The 21,510-nt window shown below is 38.7% G+C and overlaps 1 protein-coding gene across 4 annotated transcripts in view; it reads left to right on the forward strand.

The window, feature by feature from the left end:
* pkp4 (plakophilin 4) overlaps positions 1–21,510 on the forward strand; it is a 106,068-nt gene that overhangs the window by 59,158 nt on the left and 25,400 nt on the right. For all 4 annotated transcript variants that reach the window (XM_033987450.2, XM_033987448.2, XM_033987449.2 and 1 more), the window contains 5 exons: positions 1,306–1,867; positions 10,222–10,386; positions 15,457–15,667; positions 19,020–19,152; positions 20,555–20,768. In XM_033987450.2, coding sequence (XP_033843341.1) covers positions 1,306–1,867; positions 10,222–10,386; positions 15,457–15,667; positions 19,020–19,152; positions 20,555–20,768 — 1,285 coding nt within the window. The remainder of the gene's footprint in view (positions 1–1,305; positions 1,868–10,221; positions 10,387–15,456; positions 15,668–19,019; positions 19,153–20,554; positions 20,769–21,510) is intronic.

Genomic DNA, 21,510 nt, shown 5'->3' on the forward strand with positions numbered 1-21,510 from the left:
AAATTACATTCTATTGTCTATAATGAAAGAGTGTTTTTTTTTAATTAGCATCTTGGTATCAGAATTGATATTATCGAGTCTGTTCTTTAATATCGAAATCAAGTTTGAAAGATGAGTTCACATTTTTGTTTTGATTTTACAGAGTATCAAATCATGAGTTTCTTACTTTAGGTTGCCATATACTACAGCTACAACCAACCAACTTGTGTTTGTGTCCTTCATACATTCCATTATCCCAGTTCAAGTTGCCATTGTTTTCTGTGGTACGGTAAACCAGCAATCTAAAACCCAGGAGTTTATCAGTTTATCATTTGGAAACAATCATCACTGTTGAAATGTCCCATTTTCACCAAGATGTACGGAGTCAAAATTGGGCACTTAGAGAAAACATTTGTCATCTCATGTCTGTAGTTGTCAGGCAGGTGGTGACCCACTAAACCCCTTCGATAGCAGCAGTATGATTTTTTGCAAATTAGAACAGCCTGTATAGCACCAAACGCACAACATTCAGAATAACCTGGGGCTAAATCGATTTACCTTTTGTTTACCTAAATGTATTACTCTGGTCCTTGTTCATTAAAATTATACCCCATGAAGCAGTTACAAAGCGTCCTTATATACCTTAATACCTACACCATGTGAAATGCTATATAAAAACACATAACCGCCATTGTTTGGAGCACTCAAACACTGTAATTGGTGTAATCTTTCCTTTACTGTAGTTATGTATGGCTGCAGGGCACAGAAGGTACATAATGCACTTGCGCCACAGTATACTCCTGCCTCATACAGAGCTGTACACAGAGACCACTGAGAAACCAAATGGCACTGTCAAACACAACAGGGGAGGGGCAGGGGGGGAAATAAACACAACCTGTGCTATATGTGCAGCACTGTGGGTTTAAAATGTATCGGTAATCGTAGTTTTCAAGCTATGGCAATGGACAGTTCAAATCTAAATATTATTTCTTTTTATTGGGGAATAGTGCTCTAAAAATCAGATCACACAATACACTCTATTTGCCTACAGTGTTTAATTGAGTTGGTAAATATACTGCTCGGCTCTTTCCTAACACATTCCCAGCATCCTAATTAATCACTGGGATGAGTTTGTAAGCGCTTTTCACAACTCAACTAGAGTTTTGCTACCACGGCAATGCCAACAACTAGCATGCTAACAGCACGCACCAGTGTCGTTTTGATGTGCAGTGGTTTAGTTTAAAGTATCTTGAATATAAATCTCTCTTAACATTTTAATTGACTCATCCTCATAACATTGTAAACTTGTGATTCTTCTTTTTAAAGGTCCCAACGGTCACCTCAGCCGTCCCGGGCCGGGCCATGCGCAGGGTCTGCTCTGTACCCTCTCGCTCCCACTCCCCCGCCTACACCAGCCCGTCACGCGGCTCCTCCCTCCGCACCTCCGTCAACAGCCCCTACAGCTCCCCCATCATAACTGAACCCAAACCCTTATCAAGCATCTTCTCCACCACTCTCCCTACTGTCCAGCGCTCCAACACCACCTGCGCAGGCTCCTCCCCTTACGCCACTCAGAAAAACTCCCCTTCAGGACTACGCCGCGTAGGGTCGGCCAACTCCAGAACGGGCAGCAGGAACACGTCGCCGTACCAAGCTTCCGGCTCATCTTCGGGCCGTATGGGTTCTCCGCTGACCATGGGGGAGAATGTCAATGCGCCACTCACCAAGCAGCCCACCCATTCTTCATCTCCAGTTAGGGCCTGTATGACGGCGGTACCGCAGCACTATAGCTCTACGCTGCCACGCTCCATGCTCCACAGCTCCGACCCGTACGGACCCCAGAGTTATGACATTTACGAGAGGATGACGCGGCCGGATAGCCTCACAGGTACGGAGATCATAAATACTAGACGGTATTAGAGGAGGTCAGCGGTCTGCTCGACTCAATCAGGCTCTAAGGTCAATACACAATCACTTATCCTGTCTGAAATGTAAATGCGGTGAGGTAAATGATCACAGCCGAAGCGACCATATAAATGAAGATGTGTAGGATGCCTGGTAAAATGTATTATTCATCAAACGCACACGACCTCTCTGTATAGCTCACACTGCGGTCTAGAGCCCCATGCAAATTTTAAGACCTAGTGGCTGACAACAAGGGCAAAATCAGTTGAAATACATTTAAGTCAATGGGACGTGATAATTTGCCATAGGAAAAATGCAATTCTTAATGGGTATAAATTAATTATGAATGTTAATCTTAATTTGGGTGCATTATGAATAGTTACTTCTCAACAGTGCATAGAGAGGAATATGAATGTGTTCCACCTCCTGTCTGTGTAACTCCTCAGTCGTCCAGGTCTGATTCATAGTAAAAGATAAAATCTGTCAACTGGACAAAAAGTTGTAGGAGTTAAGATGTTTTGGTCCATCCAAGTTGCTCCTTCAGTTCTGGTCAGATTACTGGTGGACACTGCCTTATATCTATCTGAAGGGAGGAGCTAACTACACTGAAACTAAAAACACCTGTTTACAGTTTCTGTTTGTAGGCTAGTTCTATTGAGCTATACTATGTGTGCACTGTGCCTGAGTCCTACTTAGTATAGTCATTCAGTAAACTGACCAGAACTAAAGAAGTGGCTTGGGTGAGCAGTGGACAGTCTTCATTCCTATGACTTCCTACCAGTCGACAGATTTTATCTTTTGTCTTTTACTTTCCACCTGCTATGTTTCCCTTGACAAGATAAAGTTAATGATTAATGCCTACAAAATATATAGTATACAAAAATATATAGTATACAGTACAGTATAATAATATAATGGGTCACCTTGTCGACCTTTTGCTTTTGTCTCTTGTCGTCTGCTGTGGTTTGCGTCAAATGACTTGATGCCGGTAGATTTACAAACAACACAATGACAAACAACGTTATTCAAAGCTAATGCTAAAGTCAAGAATGCCACACAAACTGCAACGCCACGTCAAGTTATACAATACTATTTTTCATTATTCTGGGGTAATTATTGACTTACTGCATCAGTTGGATAGATAGAAAAATGATCTCTGTTAAATGGAGCCTTTCAGCAAATCCTTCACTAAACTGGCTCAGGTTTGTGAAGCATTTCTCCCTGAAGTAGTTTGTACATACAAAAAGCGTACAAAGGCATGGTTGTAGGCACATTTTCTCGAAAAATAAAAGTTACCCAAGCAGTTCTCAGAGGCTCCGTGGCTGGAGGCCGGAGTAACAGTACATGTGGTTAATACAACCAACAACCGAACACCTTATCAATGCACAGACGGCGAACTCGGAAAGCAAGAAGTTATTGAACTTATATCGCCTTGTGTGGAGATTTCCTCTGAAATTCAGTGACGAAAGAGATTGAGAAATCATAATAGGTCACTGAAAAGGAACAGGGGGTATCTAAACCGGAATTGAAAGGTTGAAACCATTGAAAACATATAAAGATATCTTTGCAGCTACGGGATGGTTTATATTTAGCTTTTCTGAGTTAAGACTCTATATACACAGGAAATCTATCCACTAGTGAAATAAGTTTATTTAGTATAATATGTGTCTTTAACACTGCTAGGTTAAAATAACAGATTTTACACAAGTTCCTTGCATAGACATGAATCAGACTCCACCCTTGTGACATTATCTCGATGTAAAATCATGTGTCAGCATTTCCCAGTTATTATTACAAGGTGAGTAAACTGTTTTGTGCTTGACTTCATGCTGCCTCGGGGATATCCTCAGATGCTCTGCTGGATTCTGACGTCCAAGGTGAACCTTTCTTCTCCTCCACGCATTTTATTGGTTTCCTTTCATTTGTGAAGTGTGGTGCATGTCATTGGTGTAGTCCTGTTTCATTAGCACCTGGCTGTGAATGCAGAAGGCAGCAGTACTAACTCTCACAGCAACAGGTGTGGGCCTTAGAAACAATCACTGGAGCTTGTTCTGTCCTTGAATACACCATTAGCTCTGGGTAAGTGCTGGAGGAGGGTTCCTGTCCAAGCTGATAAGATTCACCTTGTATGTCTTTGTGACTAGATGAGATAGAGGTTACATTACATTAAAAGATATGTTGGAGTAGTTTTAGTCACGCTTAAAGCCCTGTACCTGATTTTTCGTCTTAAAAATTAGTTTTAGACTGTTTGTTGCGACCAAAGGTTACTCCTCACTTTCTTAACGCATTTTGAGCATTCTATTTACTGCAATTAGTTGAGAAGTGCTTTTCATAACTTTTAGAGGCCAGGGTGGAGTTTTTTCCACCATATACTGCTAACAACTAGCATGCTAACAGTGTACCATCATAAATTTTTGGTTTACGAACAATAAAAAGAACTTATAATTGGATAATTGGATTCTTTTTACAGTATATCTCTCCTGGAACCAAACAGTTTGTATTTATTAAATGAAAGTGAAGTGTGTATAGCCCTTTTAAATTTTTATATCACATTACATAAACGGTAGAAGAGCCCAAACAAGAGGGTCAGTGTTCAAGCCTCATCTGAGCTGTTGTTGTGTCTTTGAGCAAGGCACTTCAGCCACATCGCCGTCTCACAATACACTCAGTGGGGCTGGTTATGGCTTTAATGGAGTAATGAACGCTTTTATTGTTATCGCTTTTTATCACATACTTTTTATTGTTAATCAAACAGGTTACGGTTTATCAAATTGATTTTGCATAATATATTTCCAAACATTTGTCTACAATTGGGAAAGAGCGTGGAAAATTGTCACACAATGCTGCTATTATGTAAAAATTGGCTTTTTTTGTAACACATGACCAATCACATGCTTCTCTCTCACACACCACCACTAGTAGCTTTGTACCAACATTTCTTTTGTGGGCCATAATTCCACTGTAATCAAATCATAAATCTGTCTGGAGTTTAGGAAATAATTTGAGTCTCAGAAAGCCAGTCAGCTGCATCCATTTTACGTGTTTGTTTGGCTCCAAAGCGGGCACACGCTAGGCTGCCAGCGCCACCCTCCATCTCCCATGTGCCAAGTGTAATCTGTTAACGCCAGAGCAGGGGCTGAGGGGGAATTAAATGACTATAACACACAGAACGTGCAGGGCCATTCATCCTCTATAGACAGCTTGGGTATTTTTCTCTCCTCCTCCTCGACAATTTGCAGATGCTGTTTGGAACGAAGCGGCTGCAGCTCTTCAGTCTTGGGGACAATATAAAAACACAGGAAAGATTGGTCAGTTACAAGTTGATGTGTTGGTTTGAATGACGCCCATAATCATTTTCTGAAATATTAGGCCATTTTATTAGGTACACGTGTTCTTTTCAACACTAATACAGGCTCATCTAACATTGGTCTAGGATTAGTATTCCTTAATTTTCAAGATTTTTCTTTTTTGCCCTAAATTTTGTAATTGTGTGACTTCAAATGATACGCATAGATTTAAAAAGCTAAATAAATACTAGATTTTGGTGAGGTCCTGGGACATTGCCTTGAGTGGACGTAGTTTAGTACCAGACAATAGTAACAGTACTTGCAAAAAAACATGGTAAATAGGCATGTTAAGATTATTAGGTTAACAATAATCTGGATTATTCAGGTCACAATATAAGAATATATAATATAATATAACTATAACATAACTAAACTTAAGTGAATTGTCTTGAAAGTAATAATTTTGCAAAATGTTGTCATTACATGTTCACTCTACAATCCAAAAAAGCAAATCTAAAAGTAATGGACCTGGACGCCTCGATAGGGAGGCCCCAGGGAAGACCCAGGACACGCTGCAGGGATTATGTCTCTTGGCTGGCCTGGGAACACCTTTGGGTCCCACAGGAGGAGCTGGAGGACGTGTCTGGGGTGAAGGAAGTCTGGGAATCCCTGTTTAGACTGCTGCCCCGCGACCCAGCCCTGGATAAGTGGATTAATTAATAATTTTTTTAGCATTCCGAAAGTTTTATTTCACAAAGCTGGTTATGTTCTGGAGAAATGCATTTAAAGACCAAAATACATATATATATTTCACTGTTGTTTGTTAATGTTGTAGTGATATTCCTTTTTGCATTAATCATAACACTAACCTTTTATATTGTGACCTCTCTAACAGAAGGAAAATATATGAATTATTAATGACACAAAGCGGAATAGTTTTCATTAGTTCATTTGAATAACTCATTAAATTGCGTCAATGGGAGAGCTTCCAGACCCACTTTAATTCATGTTTAAGAAAATCGCTCAAATTATACAGACTTAATAACGCCATTTACCAACTACTGCATAGTCCTTTTGTCATTGCGATTCCACCAGTTCATTCTTTGCCACTGGACAGATTAGGCCAGCGCTACTTTGAATTAGCAAAAATATGCATAATGACTTAGAATTCCCTTTTGGCCCAAATCGCTCTGCTACTTCAGCCAGCCTTTTCTCCGGTGGTCTAAACCCTGCTTGTTAACCTTGCCGTTTATTCCTTAGCCTTTTAAACTCTCACTTTTTTTTACACATCTTCAGAGCGTAACCCTCTTAAGTCTTTGAACAAGAAAGGAGACTGATTCCCTGCCAAGTCTGAAGTATTGCGCGTAGACTATATAATGGTAGTGTAGTGGAATTATTCAGTTTTACCTCCCAAACAGCATGGAACCATCCTCGCACAAAACATAACATTGTGTTTTTGCTCTGAATAACAGGCCGGCCATTTTGGAGTTTGTTTCGGCGACGGCGGCGACGGCAGCGGCGGCGGCATTATATTTAAAAAGGAGTCAGAGAAGGACAAAAGCTGTGGGTGGCACTAAAAGCTAAAATGCATTAACAGACACAATGCTGACTCAATAATACATAAATAAATTATTTTTTCAAAACTATACAAATGTAACAGTCAGGTATAAAAAGGGCTGAAGTAAATGGGTGTCACCGAAATGTCATATTATTTGCATTACTTTGACAATTTATGTAGATTAGTGGATAGTGAAAGTGCATGTAAAGTAGCATGTATTTCCAAGTAGATTTGTGTACTTAAACGCCTTTCTTCAAAAAGTTACTCATGTAAATTGAACTGAATACTACCCACTTCTCCTGGACAATTTGCATGCTGGTAAATAAGACATGAGACCAGCACAGTACTTCCTTAGCTTTTCCTCATAGGGTCAATCTAAACTGCTTAACCCTTTATCGACCTCACTCCCAGTGAAGGATGTAGTGTTTATTTATTCATTTCCTGTGCCACAGACTGTGACAGCTCCTCATTTGCCTGTTTGTGCGTGGCAGAGGCAGAAACATGGAGGGCAGCTGGTGGGGGCCCGAACAGTTGTGTGCTGGTCCAGTGGGGTTTACACTGTAGGAGTTAACACAAGCTTGCATTTTTAGATAATATGGACTATGAATGTGGAAATTAATCAACTTTAAAGGGCACGTATTATGTCGAATCAACTTTAATACACTTTTAAGTCTGTATTACATTTGAGGCTTGAGTGCTTGGGAAATTTCTGTTTTCAACTACCCCCCATCTCCGCCCACTTCTCTCTACGTTGAGCTTAGAAATGTCACATACCCATTTTTCACACGCAAATGAAAATCTGTAAGTGACACGAAGCCGTTTTAGATTAATATTACCGTTTGCAATTTACAAAATATAAAAATTATGATCTACAAAAGTTAAAGCTTAATATTAAATACCTGAAGTAAAGTATGTCTTATTTAATCAAATTTAATTTGATTTTATATTGGAACATTAAAGATGGGGAATTTAATCACAGGCCTGATCACAATTCAAATTTTCAAGTCCACTCAAATTTTGCTCATGGTAGAAAAGTTTTTGTTCAGACCAGATTAGGGTTGTTGAGTTGAAGGATTTTTTAATCACGCTGATTACATTGCCTTTCTGTACAATTCAGATATCCTTCTTTTAGTTTAAAAAAAAAACAGATTTCATGAAAAAGTTCACGTTAAGCAGCATCGTTAGTAGATATAGTCTCATAGGTGGCTTAAAAATAAACTAAATTATCAAATATTGTACTCAAGACTCAAGATATATTGATAGAAAAACAACAATTTATTCTTGAACCTTACTATAATTTTCTAAATCAAATGCCTACTATTACTTTTAGAGCTGTGTTGCTAACTTGCCACACATTTCCACATCTGTCTAGCACACGTTCAGCCTTTTCCACTAGTTTTTTTGTTTTGTTTTATTTAGTTTTTTTGGGAGGGATTTTCAGAAAACTGTGATCTGGGAACTTAGCAGGATATTCAGCTCTAGGGAGTTTTTCTTTGTTACTCTTGGGAACTGGCTGTTTCAACTTCAAATTTAACCATTTGTAGTGAATGCCATGTACTCTGTAGTTTTTAGTAGGAACAAAATAATAGTTATTTTTAGCCACGTATGAGAAAATAGTTGGAATACTTTATTGGGTCAAAACATGGAAAATGTTCTAGATCTTGTGGCTATGTTTATGCATCTTCTAATCATTCATATTTTTAGAGTAGTAGAATTTTTATTTATTTATTTTTTTGCTATAATGTTGAAGTTATGAATAGTAGCTGACAGTTGCTGGGGTGACAGTATCTTAGTTAGTTGGTTGTTTGTCCATTGATCTGAAGGTTGACAGTCCGAATCCCGCTCTCGACTTAAAACGTCATTGTTAGAGCGAACAGATCCACCGACTCTCACGTTGGCGGTACGATTCCAGCTCCCACAGATGAACAGAGCGCAGTTAGCAGCCGACGGGAGCGACCTTGGGGAAAGGCTGCACATGTTTTGTCTCTTATTAATGTTAATATCCTTATTTATGGACACAATTGTGAAATAAATATCAGGACCATGTAGAGCTGGTTAATACAAACATTTTAAGACCAAATGACGAGGCTCACTGCAGCAGTTACACAGAGAGGGGTGACAGTTTTCTAATGTAAAGTGAATCGGAGCCAGAGTCAGTGGAGCCGAAGTGCGCTCATGATCACTTCCTATTTACAATCCGGCAGCTAGCAGGTTAGCTATGTCCATTTATATATACACTCTATGGTATGCATGGATGTGTGGTTCCTTGATGCAAAGTGCTTTCAGTGCCTTGAAGTTGGAAAAGCACCAACCATTTAACATCACCATAGTTTAAATTTGAAGATGGCATGGTTTTTGTTCCAGGATAGATTCATTTCAGACTACCTTTAACTGTATTTTCACACATTTTCCCCTTAAAAACTTTAATGATTTCACTACTGGACGTCTTCCCAAATCAACAGGGACCTGCTTAATTCTTTCTAGAATCGGAAAATAATTGGGGTTGCTGGCCTGGCTGTCTGGCTTACTTCCTGTTTCTCAAAGCACCTCTGACCATTATATACCATTTCTATTCCAAAAGCAGAGTTGTTAAAAACTGCAGGCAATGTTGATACAGTAGATATGGTACTTGGATAGTTGGTGTAAGAAGTTCTATTTTATTATTTCACTATATTTTTCAAGTGTGAGGGATAGATTTTCTCTTCATCGTATGACATCACTGTAATGTTTTCTTATATGGCCTCTGTAGTCACATACAGGGCTTATGCTGCCTACACTGTCTGTGGTTATAGTGGCCAGTAAGCAGCATTCACATTCAGAATGGCTTTTTTATTTATCCATTTATCTATGTATCTATCTATCTATCTATCTGTCTATCCATCTATCTATCTTATTTCAGTTTTTTATCTTATTTCATTTTTTTAAAATCTTATTTCAATTTTCTTTTTAAATCTTATTTCTTATTGTAATTTTTTTATTTGTGCTGTGCATTCGTTGCTTTGTATTTGTGACCATTTGTACAACTTTTAATTTCTGCCATTATGAAACTTATAGATGCACTGTGTAACTTTTCTGGATCTCTCCATGGAGATGTTATTGCTTTGTCTTTTATGTTCCACAGAATAGCATTAATCTTCATGGACACAGGCAGTACAAAATTCAGGTGTTGTTGAACGCTACAATGTAATGCTTCTGTATTCGAATAAACAGTAGTTAGAGATTTTTAATGCCATATTGTGGAACAGTCCAGGCAAAGAAAATGGGAACAAGGAGATGATGGACTTTCCAATAGAAAAGTTACGTGAGCATGAGCATCTATGGTCATAGCGTTTTACCCATATTGCCAGATTATTGTGCATCTATTTTTTTTCCTCGAAACCCGGTGCTGGCGCAAAAAGAATCATACAAACGTCAAGCATGAGTTTTTATTATTGAAAAAGTATAAAAATGTCTTAGATGCTGTATGCTAATCACAGTTCTCATTATCTCTAGGTATGCGAAACTCGTACGCCAGTCAGCACAGCCCGCTGGGGCCGGACATGCGGTCGGCCATGTCTCCTGACCGCCACATCGCCCCCATATACGAGGATCGCACATACCAGGGGCCGTTATACAGGAGTACCACACAGCCAGGGGCCCTGTATCGCAGTACGTCAGGTTAGTTCAATCAAAACACACCCTTTACATGAGACAGACAAGCCGCTATTTTGTAGACTGGTTTCCTTTTCAAGTTGAGTCTATAATTACATTGGTCAGATGGATGTAATTTTCCAATCTTGTGTAAATAATTTTGTTTTGATGTTTCTGGTTTGCATCAGCTAGTCTGTGCTATAATCAAAACTTACAGGGGTTTCTTTTTTCATTTGATTCAAGTAAATATACGGTGTTTGGCATTTATCATTCACAAAACATGTCCTCATCATGCTTTGTCAAAATAATTCCATACATTTGTTGTTCTGAAGAAGTTAACATTTCACTGATTGAGTTTTATTTGTATATATATATATATATATATATATATATATATATATATATATATATATATATATATATATATATATAGATTTAAAGGTGTACTATGTAACTTTTCTTTGCCTGAATTGTTACACAGTATGGCATTTCACTTCTATCTTGTCTATCTTGCATTTATTCAAATACAGTCGTTTTTATTGCACAAAAATCCTTAAAATGTGCATCATAACTGTTGGGTTCGCCTCTCCACAGATCTAACCCGTAAATTGACCTGATGGCATCGCCTCGATTTAAGTTAAATGCTAAACTGTGGAATGTTCCAAGAAAAAGCAATGTCCTCTACATAGGGACAGGCAGGAGACAAAACTTGTGCACCTTTAATGGGAATTTCTATACAAATGTGATTCCCAAAACTATCTTTCCACTTTAATTTCTTGGAACAATGCCACACATGCATGTCACCTGCATGTTACTTGTTTTGTAGTTTATCATTTTCTGTGTTCCATTGTTCACTATAAAAGGATTACTTCACCAGTCCACATACTTCTAAGAATAAGACAATAACTAAAACAGACAGCACTATCACACGGTACAAAACGAACACAAAAGGGCCTTAAAACGACACCTACAACGCATTCCGATTCCACGCACACACTTATTCCCCTTTGTTTATTAAATATGAATGCAGCATGTGAGCCTGCCGTCCACAATACATCATCACTAAGAGACTGTCAGGGGAATGTGGACAAAGCACGCACCATATTATTGTTAGAAATGTGAAAAGGCCCCAGTGCATCTTGGGAGAATGGGGACAGATAACAGGCTTTGCTGCAGGTTGTAATATCCTAATCATGATATGTGCTCCTCTGCTGCACCGGGGAGGCCAATAAAGTGTTCTACTGGAAACCCTGCTTTGGGACGGGAACCCTAGAAAAAACAAGACCTTTTTGTAAACAAATTGTCTTTTTTTGTGTAATGCATCACTATTTGTACCAATGAATATAAAAAGCGGTGTGTTTATGTGTGAGATGAAACCATGCGTATTGAACAATGGGGAGTGATGACTGTAGCTAATTAGCGCTTATGGCGTGTACATAGGGACGATATAACGGTATAGAATCAACTCGTTATCTCACAAATTGTAGTTTCTTACATATTTATATTTGCAGTAGCTCTATGCACAAACAACAAGCTTCTCCTCACTCACTGTTCCTATTGGTCAGCCTTTGTTAAGCTTTGAGTGAGTTGGGTTAAAGCAGTGGTCCCCCAACCTGAATCTAATCCAGCTCTGACCAAGTTTTGCTGTTTTGTCCTAGTATGAAAGTGGTGTGAGCAAAAGTGAATGGTAGTGGTCGTTTGTTCGGATTGGCAGCCTTGATTCTGTCAGTCTGCCTCAGGGTAGCGGGGGCTAAAATAGTCGTGTACCAGCACTAGAGTGGCAGATTTGACCAGTCACAGTGAAGTGTGAACTGATATAGGTACAGTGAGGCAGTATTAAAACCACAATGTACTTGAGCCTAACTGAGATAAAAATTGCTATGTAAAATACGGGTATAAAAGCATTTTACCTTTATGTTTTGTACATATATGCATGCATGTCTAAAGTATTTGTCTGTGGTTACTAAGCACTAGGGATGCACTGGTACCAGTATTGGATCCAGAACAAATTAATCAATAGCATTGTTGGGACCTATATTTGATGTAATAAGACTATGTACAGACTAATGTAAGCCTCAGAAATCTGGTAATATTTGAGCGTTTATTCATCCAAACCTATGAAGTTCTTAAAAATGTCCACACACTGTATCTGCATTGCTGTGTTGTATTCCTTCGGGACTCTCGCTCTCTTTTCCTCTGCCCTTCAACGCGCTCTCCATTGTGTCCTCCTCAGTTTTTCCTCCCTTTTTCCCCTCAATCAGTCTGTGTTTCTTGTCGTCCCCTCCTCTACTGTCAGTGTGAAAAGGGTGAGGCTGAGTTAATAGGCAGGTACTGATATGTCACCCTGCCACAAAGAAGTCCATTACCCGTGTGTCAGACTGGGATCCACAGGAGGGGGGCAGGGGCTGGAGGACAGATTGGTTAGCTACCTCCAGAGTAGAGCTGCAGAATTAATAAACGTTATCAAAATGAAATTGCAGATTGAATGGATGCATTTAGCAAATCATAAGGGTAGCCATCTTTGAAGTGCCATTATTTCCTCTATGAACAACAAAATAATCCTCTTATTCTGCATAAAAACAACTAACCCCGTCTTTAAATCTGTACAACCATGTTCTGAAATGTGATTCTTGTATGACTTTGTCAGTTCATACTTCGTATTTGACATGTGCCCAGAAGAATTGACAAATACTGAACTTTGAACAGAATAATAGTAGTAAATAAGGTTGTCTAAAGTGTTGAAAATAAGAAAATCTATACAAAAAACTAGATACTCATTTGAGCAGGTATCGATACTAAGTCACATTCAAGGGACAGAAATGAATCTTTCCCGAAGGTTTAGAATGATCTTAAGCATGAAACCACTTATGCGCCCATGGATCACTATGGAACCTACCTGGACGACTGAGGGATTACACAGATATAAAAAAACATGACAATATAAAAGGAGGCATAAGGATTTAATGTTGAAAATCACATTCTGTTGTTTAAGGAAAAGGTCTATTCCTTAGTATCGAAATAGACTTTGACATTTTGATATCGTGACAATTCTATTATTAAAACATAAATCTATTGCAATAGCGATGCTTGTCAGAAAAATTGCAATTTGATATTTTCCACAAATTGTTCAGCCCTACTCCAGAGTCTGTCCGTCTCCTGACCGTTCTCCTCCTCCTCCTTCTCCTCCTCCTCTGGCATCACATTTGATACGCTCCATTAGTTTGCAACACGCAGTTTCTCACCCGCTCCCTGGCAACATCGGAGATCAGTTTAGACCGATAACTCTTGTAATAAACGCTATTGACGCCTCACAGAAATAATGCCAGTTATATTGAGGACACGCATACGGCCAGGCGGAGCTGAAGGGGAGAGGAGTTTGGGGCGAGGTTCGATACGGAGCTTTTGTGAGAGATACCTCATTAGAAAAATCCAATTTGATCCCAAAGCATTCTTTGTTATCTTGTGAAATGAAATTTTCAGAGAGTTATTTTCGCCGCCGGCTGTCCACAATTTTTTGTCCCAGGAAAGTTGTACTACTTTACTTTTTGTGCGGGGATTTGATGTGGAATCCAAGTCTTGAACCTGGTCCAAATGCATGAAAATGGACTCAGGAAAGGGTGACACATTGCAATGAGTCTGCAGTAGGTTGATAATTGTTAATAATCACCTGTGTGTATAGGATTAATAGTTGATATCTATTACAATAAATAAGTTGGCATAAAAACATTTGACAAACCTGGCCCTGTAATTGCTGAGATTGGCTGATTTCTAACTGGAATATTACAGCTTTTATAGAACCAATGTATTAAATTATTTCCATCAAATAAAATGGGTCACGTTATTAACAACATTACAATGATGACTTTAAAGGTGCACTTTGTAACTTTTCTAATGGAGGATCCGTCACTTACCTGTCCCCAATGAGATGTAAATGCTTTGACTGGAATGTTCCACAATCTGGCATTAGACCTAGATCTATCTTCATTGAGACAGGCAGCTGATACAGGTTAGATCTGTGTAGAGGCGGCTTTGCTCAAGTATTTTAAAGTATTTTTCAGCAACATAAACACCTGTTGTTTAATTAATAATGAATTATTTAACACTGAGTCCAGCCAAAGCAATAACATCCCCATGGAGACAATCTGGTGCCGAACCTCCACATGAGAAAAGCCGCATAGTGCAACTTTTAAGATAATCAATTATTAAAACATGCAGTTATTGTTAAAGCCTATATTTATCTCTATTGACGCTAATCCCTATACTTTTATATAACCTCCGCTATCTTAACCGCACGACACCGCAACACATTCCGGCTCTGTCCAACAACATGCAAGTGCATTCATGTGAGAAATTGTGTTTTTGGAGTACGCCCGCCAGTTGACGTCTTGGTTCCTGGCTGGTGGTTGGGTGGGAGGGGAGGAAGGGAGTGGGAGGGAGCCGGATTGTACACACACACACATGCTTTCGTCCGGTTGGTTGCCTGATAGGGATCAAACAGTCACGCTGCTTCTCATCACATGTTACTTCTAGCTTGCCTGTTGATGTTCGCCGCTAATCTATTGTGCGTGGAAAACTAGGCCATAATACTACTCCGAGCCATAGGAAACGGAAAAACACATGGACAAGGATACTGTCAACACGGATACAAAATCGTGCCTGGGATGATGACCTAACTTGCTTGCATTTCTTATCATGATGCACCAATGCGTGTGGCCAGATAAACCCAGGAATAGACCGAAGATTTGCAGACCAGGTTGGCTCCCTTCTGTCCTATTTGGAAAGCAGCGGGATATCTTTTGGGCTTGTTAAAAAACCAAAACAAATCGGCTAGCCAACAACTTTAAAAGAAGAGGAACTTTGCTTTCGGGGAACCATGGGAGCTGCGTTTTATCATTAATTGGAGCCAGATTTAAAAAGTTGCTGAGCGTGGCAGATTGTTTGTATTTCCACTCCAGTCTGTGCCTTTTAAAAGTTGTAAGCAGCCGACGTGCCGAGGCTAAGCGCAAGGTTTGCTAATCTCCCACCAACCTAGAATTCTTCTTATAGTCCGTGTTGTGATTTTAGCATGTTTTTGTCGCTTGTCGTTTTGAACTCTAGGTGTGGGCAGCTTGCAGAGGACATCCAGCCAACGCAGTGCTATGACCTACCAAAGAAGTAACTACACGCTCAACAGCTCGCCAACGTACGCGGACCCATACAGAACGCAGTCTCAGTACCGGCCCCTGGATCCAAGCTACGCACGGCAGGTTATCATGGACGATGATGCTACGCGGTCACCTTCTATAGACAGTATTCAGAAAGATCCAAGGTAAGATTTTTGGTCTTTTTTTACTATTTTCCAAGTCTTAACCCTTGTGTTGTGCTGGGGTACTTTATGACCCCAAAAGCAACTCTGTCACAGCAGAACTCTGAAATGAAGTGGTCGAATTTTCAACCCATTTGATTAAGAAATGACATTCATTCATTTTGATGATTTCTGTCAAAAATGAAAAAAAAAAAAAAAAAGATGATTATAAAGTAAGAATTGTCTGAAAAAAAAAGTTTCTCTTATAACTCAGCTCAACTTAGTCCACCAATGGACTTGACAAACAGTACAGTGATGGAAATTAAGAGTTGCAGATTTTGAGGTCCAAAAATGCACAATTTTTTACTAAAATACAGCCTATTAGCCAAAATATAAAAAAAATAATTACATTTGGTATCAGTACTTAAGTCAGACTGAAAATAAGTATGAAAAAAGTATGTTATTTTATGGCTGAGTTATAAGAGGTTTCTCTTATAACTCAGCCATAACATACTTTTTGGGGTGAGATTAAGCCCAGAGGAACTTCAGCGTAACTCTACTTGGAGGAACACACAAGGGTTAAATGTGGCACGGTTTTATTTTCATGCTGTGATCAACTTGACAAATTCCAGTTCTGCAACAAAAAGCAGAATATGATTATATATTTTGAAATTCTTCTTAGCAAAGTTCTTTTCTATATTCTTTAACATTGTGAGTGCTTTATGTAAATACAACATGGAAACATATTTGATGGAAATAATGACAGTTGTTTTAGTACACTGATTAAAGGTGCCCTATGTAACTTTTCCAAGAGTTTGCTAGCTACTTGTTCCCGTGGAGAAGTTGTTGCTTTGCCTGTAATGCTCCACAGTATGGCATTAAGCATCTCGATCTTACATTTAATTAATTACCAGCTCCAAATAACCTTGCATGCATTCTTATTGCTCGCCTATCCACTGATCTGACCTGTAACTTGATCTGGTGGCCATTTGTTATGTAATATCTGCATCCCTACTGTAAAAAAAATATAATAATTGCTCTTCTCATTTATTTACAGTCAAGATTTGTGTGACTATTTAATGTATTTTTTTTTTATTATTTTTGTCATTATTTTATATGATTTGTTTATTTACCGGTACTTTTTAAATTTTAGTTCTTGTTATATAAAAATGAAAAAGGTGTGTATGCATTTGTTGTTTTAAATACTGTAATACTTGTTCACACATCAATACAAATATTAAACAAACTAATTTAAATTAATTCTTGCTGCTTTTAATGAATATAATCCTTCAGTCAGGCTTACTAATCCTAAACTCAATTGCAGTGTATATTTAAGAATGTGTTAACTATATAAGGAGCTGTTATTTATAAAACTGGTTGATGTGTGAATAGGGGTGCTAACATGAAGACAAACTCGCCATGTTAACCACTAGCATAGCTTATCTTCACCTCACCCTCTCATTTAAAGGGAACCGCTGTGCTTGCAAGGCGTCCCTGTTCTGCTGGGTCAACACCAGTCTCCTCTTACTATTCAAACACAGAGCCCCTCAGTGTTGTAGCCCACAGTTCTGACCATTAAGCTGCTTCAGATATGGCTGACTTCTTTACAAAGGCCCCTCACAGACCGCGGCGTCCGCCCCGTTCCCCCGACCTGTGCTGGCAGCGGGGGGTTGGTGACCTCCACAGTAAAGGCCTGAGCACGCACATTGGAGCTTTGTTTGCGTACATGTATGTTGTTGTAGTGAAATCACTCCCTGTCAGTACAACACGTGGACTGACCTGACCCAACTATGTGCAAAAGTGATTTATTGGACTGTGCGTGAAGCCGAACTAGTTTTGCATTTTTGGATTGAATAGTTGTCTAGGGCATGTACAAGTAAGCCCCTCTGGGAGTGTGTGTTTTTAATGGGCTGAAAATATTACTCAGTATTTAAAGGTCCTGTATCCTTTGTACCAGTACAGATATGTTGTATAAGCAGCTCTTGAGTTCAAAATAAGTCAGCTGCAATTTAGTTAGAAAGCATTTAATTGCCCGTTAATCAGAAAGTACACCCTTAGCATACTAGTTGTTGTTGTTGCTGTACCGTCAAAGTTGAAAAAAGCGCTTATAACCTCATTTAAGATGCTCAGAATGAATATAAAGTAGGTGAGGAATAATTGTGGACCACTGCAAACACTTTAAAATGAACTAGTTTTTATGTTTTTAAGACACTTTAAATCAGGCCCAGCACCTTTAATTCAAACCTATACAATACAGTGCTTGGTTCTTGCTTTATAAACTGCTGCGAACTGGAAACTTTTGGCACAGTGACATAGCATGTTTTTATGCCGGATGCCCTTCCTGTTGCAGTCAAACTCATACGGACTACTGAGATGGTGAAGTTGACAACAGCAATGAGAGATTAAACCACCGACTCTTCAGTTTTTGGGCTAACGACTAATTTATTCATCATTATGTGGCCTTCCCATATGTTACAAAGTGAATGCACTGGTGAAAAGGTGCACTGTCCAAATAGTGAATAAATATGAGAAGAGGGAACAAATATGGCTATTTCTATGGCTATTTCTATTCTATAATTTTGATTGAAACCCCTTGTTGTTTTGTACTTGCTGTTTTAAATATCGATATTGAAAATTTTTTTGGGGGGTGTCCATGTTTTAGGGTTAACGTGTCACCGTTATATTGGCATTCAGTACTATGTCTTATCGTTTATATTTTCTTCAACAATATATCGTACTTTAAAACGTGTTATCGTGACAGGTCTAAGTGACAGCAGATGTTTTGTATTTCATTTTTCTTAACACTCTGAAGCTTGAACAAGATTTACCATGCTTCACCTTTGTATTCTTAATAGTTTTTCATGGAGCGGCTTGTAGTCTTGCCAGCTACGTCTGATTTTTATTTAACAATGTTGGCACCATGACACACACTGTACTGCTTTTAGACTTGTTTTGACAACTTTTTAGCAATAATGTCTCAAGTAAAATACAGCAGCCGCTCCACCTCTTCTCCGCCATATGAGTTTAGAGTGCAGAATACATAAAGCATAATCTATGTGTGTATAAAACGGATTGGATTACATATGAACGGATGGCAGTGTCATTTCCTGGACTTATCGTGTTTGCCCTGGGGTCTGAAAAATCCCAATCCAAATCCACTGTATTTGTATAGCACATTTTATATGTTTCCAAAGTGCTGCACAGAGACAGAGAAACTGTGTAAAGGCTCAATTTGATTTTACTAGTCCAAAATGCAACAAAAAATGTAAAATAAATACGGAAAAACAATTAATAAAATAAAATAAACCAAAAATTGAAATATTGATTTAAACAAAGCAATAATTTAAGTTTCCCCTGTGTTTCCGGTGTGTTTTAGGGAGTTTGCATGGAGAGACCCAGAGCTGACGGAGGTGATACACATGCTCCAGCACCACTTCCCCTCTGTACAGGCCAACGCTGCAGCCTACCTGCAGCACCTGTGCTACGGGGACAACAGGGTCAAGACGGAGGTAATGTATTTAGGCGATGGCTGTTTGTTTTTGGATAATCTGTATATTCAAGAGAGGATTTAGCTGTTGATAAACTTGGTTAAACAGTTAATTTTATTTCAAGGGCCTATACCTGATTTGAATTTATTCTAGTCAAAGATAAATGCTCTTTTACATTATGCATTGTATGGTAAAAGCAGCTAAACAAGAACAAAACTGAGACTGTAATATATAGTCTATGTATTTTAATGGGGACTAACTCATAGGAAACTACTGGCAGGGTCACCAATTTTCATCCAATCAGCCACGTTGTTGCTATTTTACTTAGTGCAATATCAAAGCAGTAGACAGGAGCGTGCGGGGCTAACAGGTCAAACTAAAACACGTCCCTGTCTCATGGTTTGCAGTTAATTAAGCATCTCTGACCATAAAACCAGTGCAGATAATGCAATTCTACCTATTAATGCTACCCCATTTTCAACCTATAGTATTAAAGGTAAGGCACCACACTTTCGTTTTGTTTCTCGTCAATACAGTATATTGTAAAAGCAGCAGTTTGTGACAAAATCAGACCACTCTACGCTTCTAATTAAGTCAATAATATTTGAATCGATCACAAACCTGGAAGAAAGAGCCAAGCGCTGAAATCAAATTATATTGTGGGGACCTAGAGTAAAAAGCATTCACTCGTTTCACTTGAAAAGGTTTGGACTAATTAAAAAAGTTTGACAGTCTGAGTAATGACAAAATCAGTAGTTGGAATTTCATATAATACAATGTAGAATTTTTTTTCCATTGTGTGATGATGTTTTTTTCAGTTGTGTTGCAGTTGCAGTGTCTGTAATGTTTGTCTTTTATTGTTTGGTTTGAGGGAGTCTCTAAATGTTACTGGTATTTTGTTACGGGGACGGAGCTTTCCACATTATTTTTTTAAGCAAATGTTACTTTTTTATTACCTTTTTATTATTTCACTATGTTAGGAGTAGGATTAGGTTTAGGGACAGTTCATTTGGTTGAGTTTAGGGCTTTGGGACATGGAAACCTTGTCCCACCCGTAACGAAATGGGCGAAAATTTAGGCTGTAGTAAAATCCTTAAATTTGCATATGAGTAACTTTTTGTTGAATATCTTTGCATGTTGGAAAAAACAAACGCATTTGCTTTTTGTACCTTTGCAGTATAGCGGATTTTTCAGCCACTTACTCACATTTTCACTTCCTGCGTATGCCTGATAAAATAGATCTCATTATCTTAAATAGCTTTAAAAGGGTCTTTGCAGTCTACATTCTGTTATGACACCAATAGCGTTTTTCTTCTGATATCCACATTCTAAAGACCTCTAATGCATTATAAATTTGCATAGCCTTACAATATTCACCTTTGAAGTGTTTATAATCTAATCCTCTGCTTTGCTCATCTCTCAGGTGTGTCGACTCGGTGGAATCAAACATTTGGTGGACCTGTTGGATCACAAAGTTCTCGAGGTGCAGAGGAACGCGTGCGGAGCTTTACGGAATCTGGTTTACGGCAAAGTTATGGATGAGAACAAAGTCGCTGTGAGGAACGCGGGCGGGATTCCGGCTCTGCTACGGCTACTGAGGAAAACTGTGGACGCGGAAGTGCGAGAACTGGTAACAGGTACGTTTGAAATGTCTGAAGAGTATTTGTACTTTAAAATAGTGCAGCAGGCTGAACTACCAATTTTACTAAAACGTAGTTAACATAATCACAATGCCTTGTTTTTCCTAGTTTGACAATTATGGTGATGTTTAAATTATAGTTTAAGTTCCCGTTGGACAAAGGAATGACTTGCGTAGAACTGTTTCCTAGCAACCGTAATGTAAGTAAGAGCAAAATGTGTCTATTTTACACAATAGATGAGTAAAAATGTGTAAATATGAATGGATAAATATATAATCCAGCTCTACTTCCTGTAATTTTCAACTTTTTCACAAAGTGCCACTTGACATGTGTTAAAATTTACTCAATTTGTTAGGATAATAGCTGCGCTGTGGTAAATGTTGAGTAATAATTATCAAGCCATGTCATGTGCACTTAAAAAATAGTTGAATATTCTAGTGTAAAGCTGAAATAAAACTCCATTATTGTACAGTTTGTGTGGGTTTTTTTAATTGGGTACATCTAAAAATATTACTTCCATCTCACATCCGTTGCTTTTAGGCTCAGCTTGTGGTTGCACAGCTTGGCGTAATGATGCAGAACAAATAGAGAAGGTGCTAAAATGCTACTGTTAGCGTGTGCACTGGTGTTGTCTTGCTCTTCGGTTCACTTCTGCGGGTTGCCTGTGGGGGCTGCGCACTAAAGGTTAGATGTAATTTGTTGTAGGCAGAAGGAAATTGAGGAAGTAATATGAGACAGC

This window comes from Periophthalmus magnuspinnatus, chromosome 21 (genome assembly GCF_009829125.3).
Source record: "Periophthalmus magnuspinnatus isolate fPerMag1 chromosome 21, fPerMag1.2.pri, whole genome shotgun sequence".
Taxonomy (NCBI): Eukaryota; Metazoa; Chordata; class Actinopteri; order Gobiiformes; family Gobiidae; genus Periophthalmus; species Periophthalmus magnuspinnatus.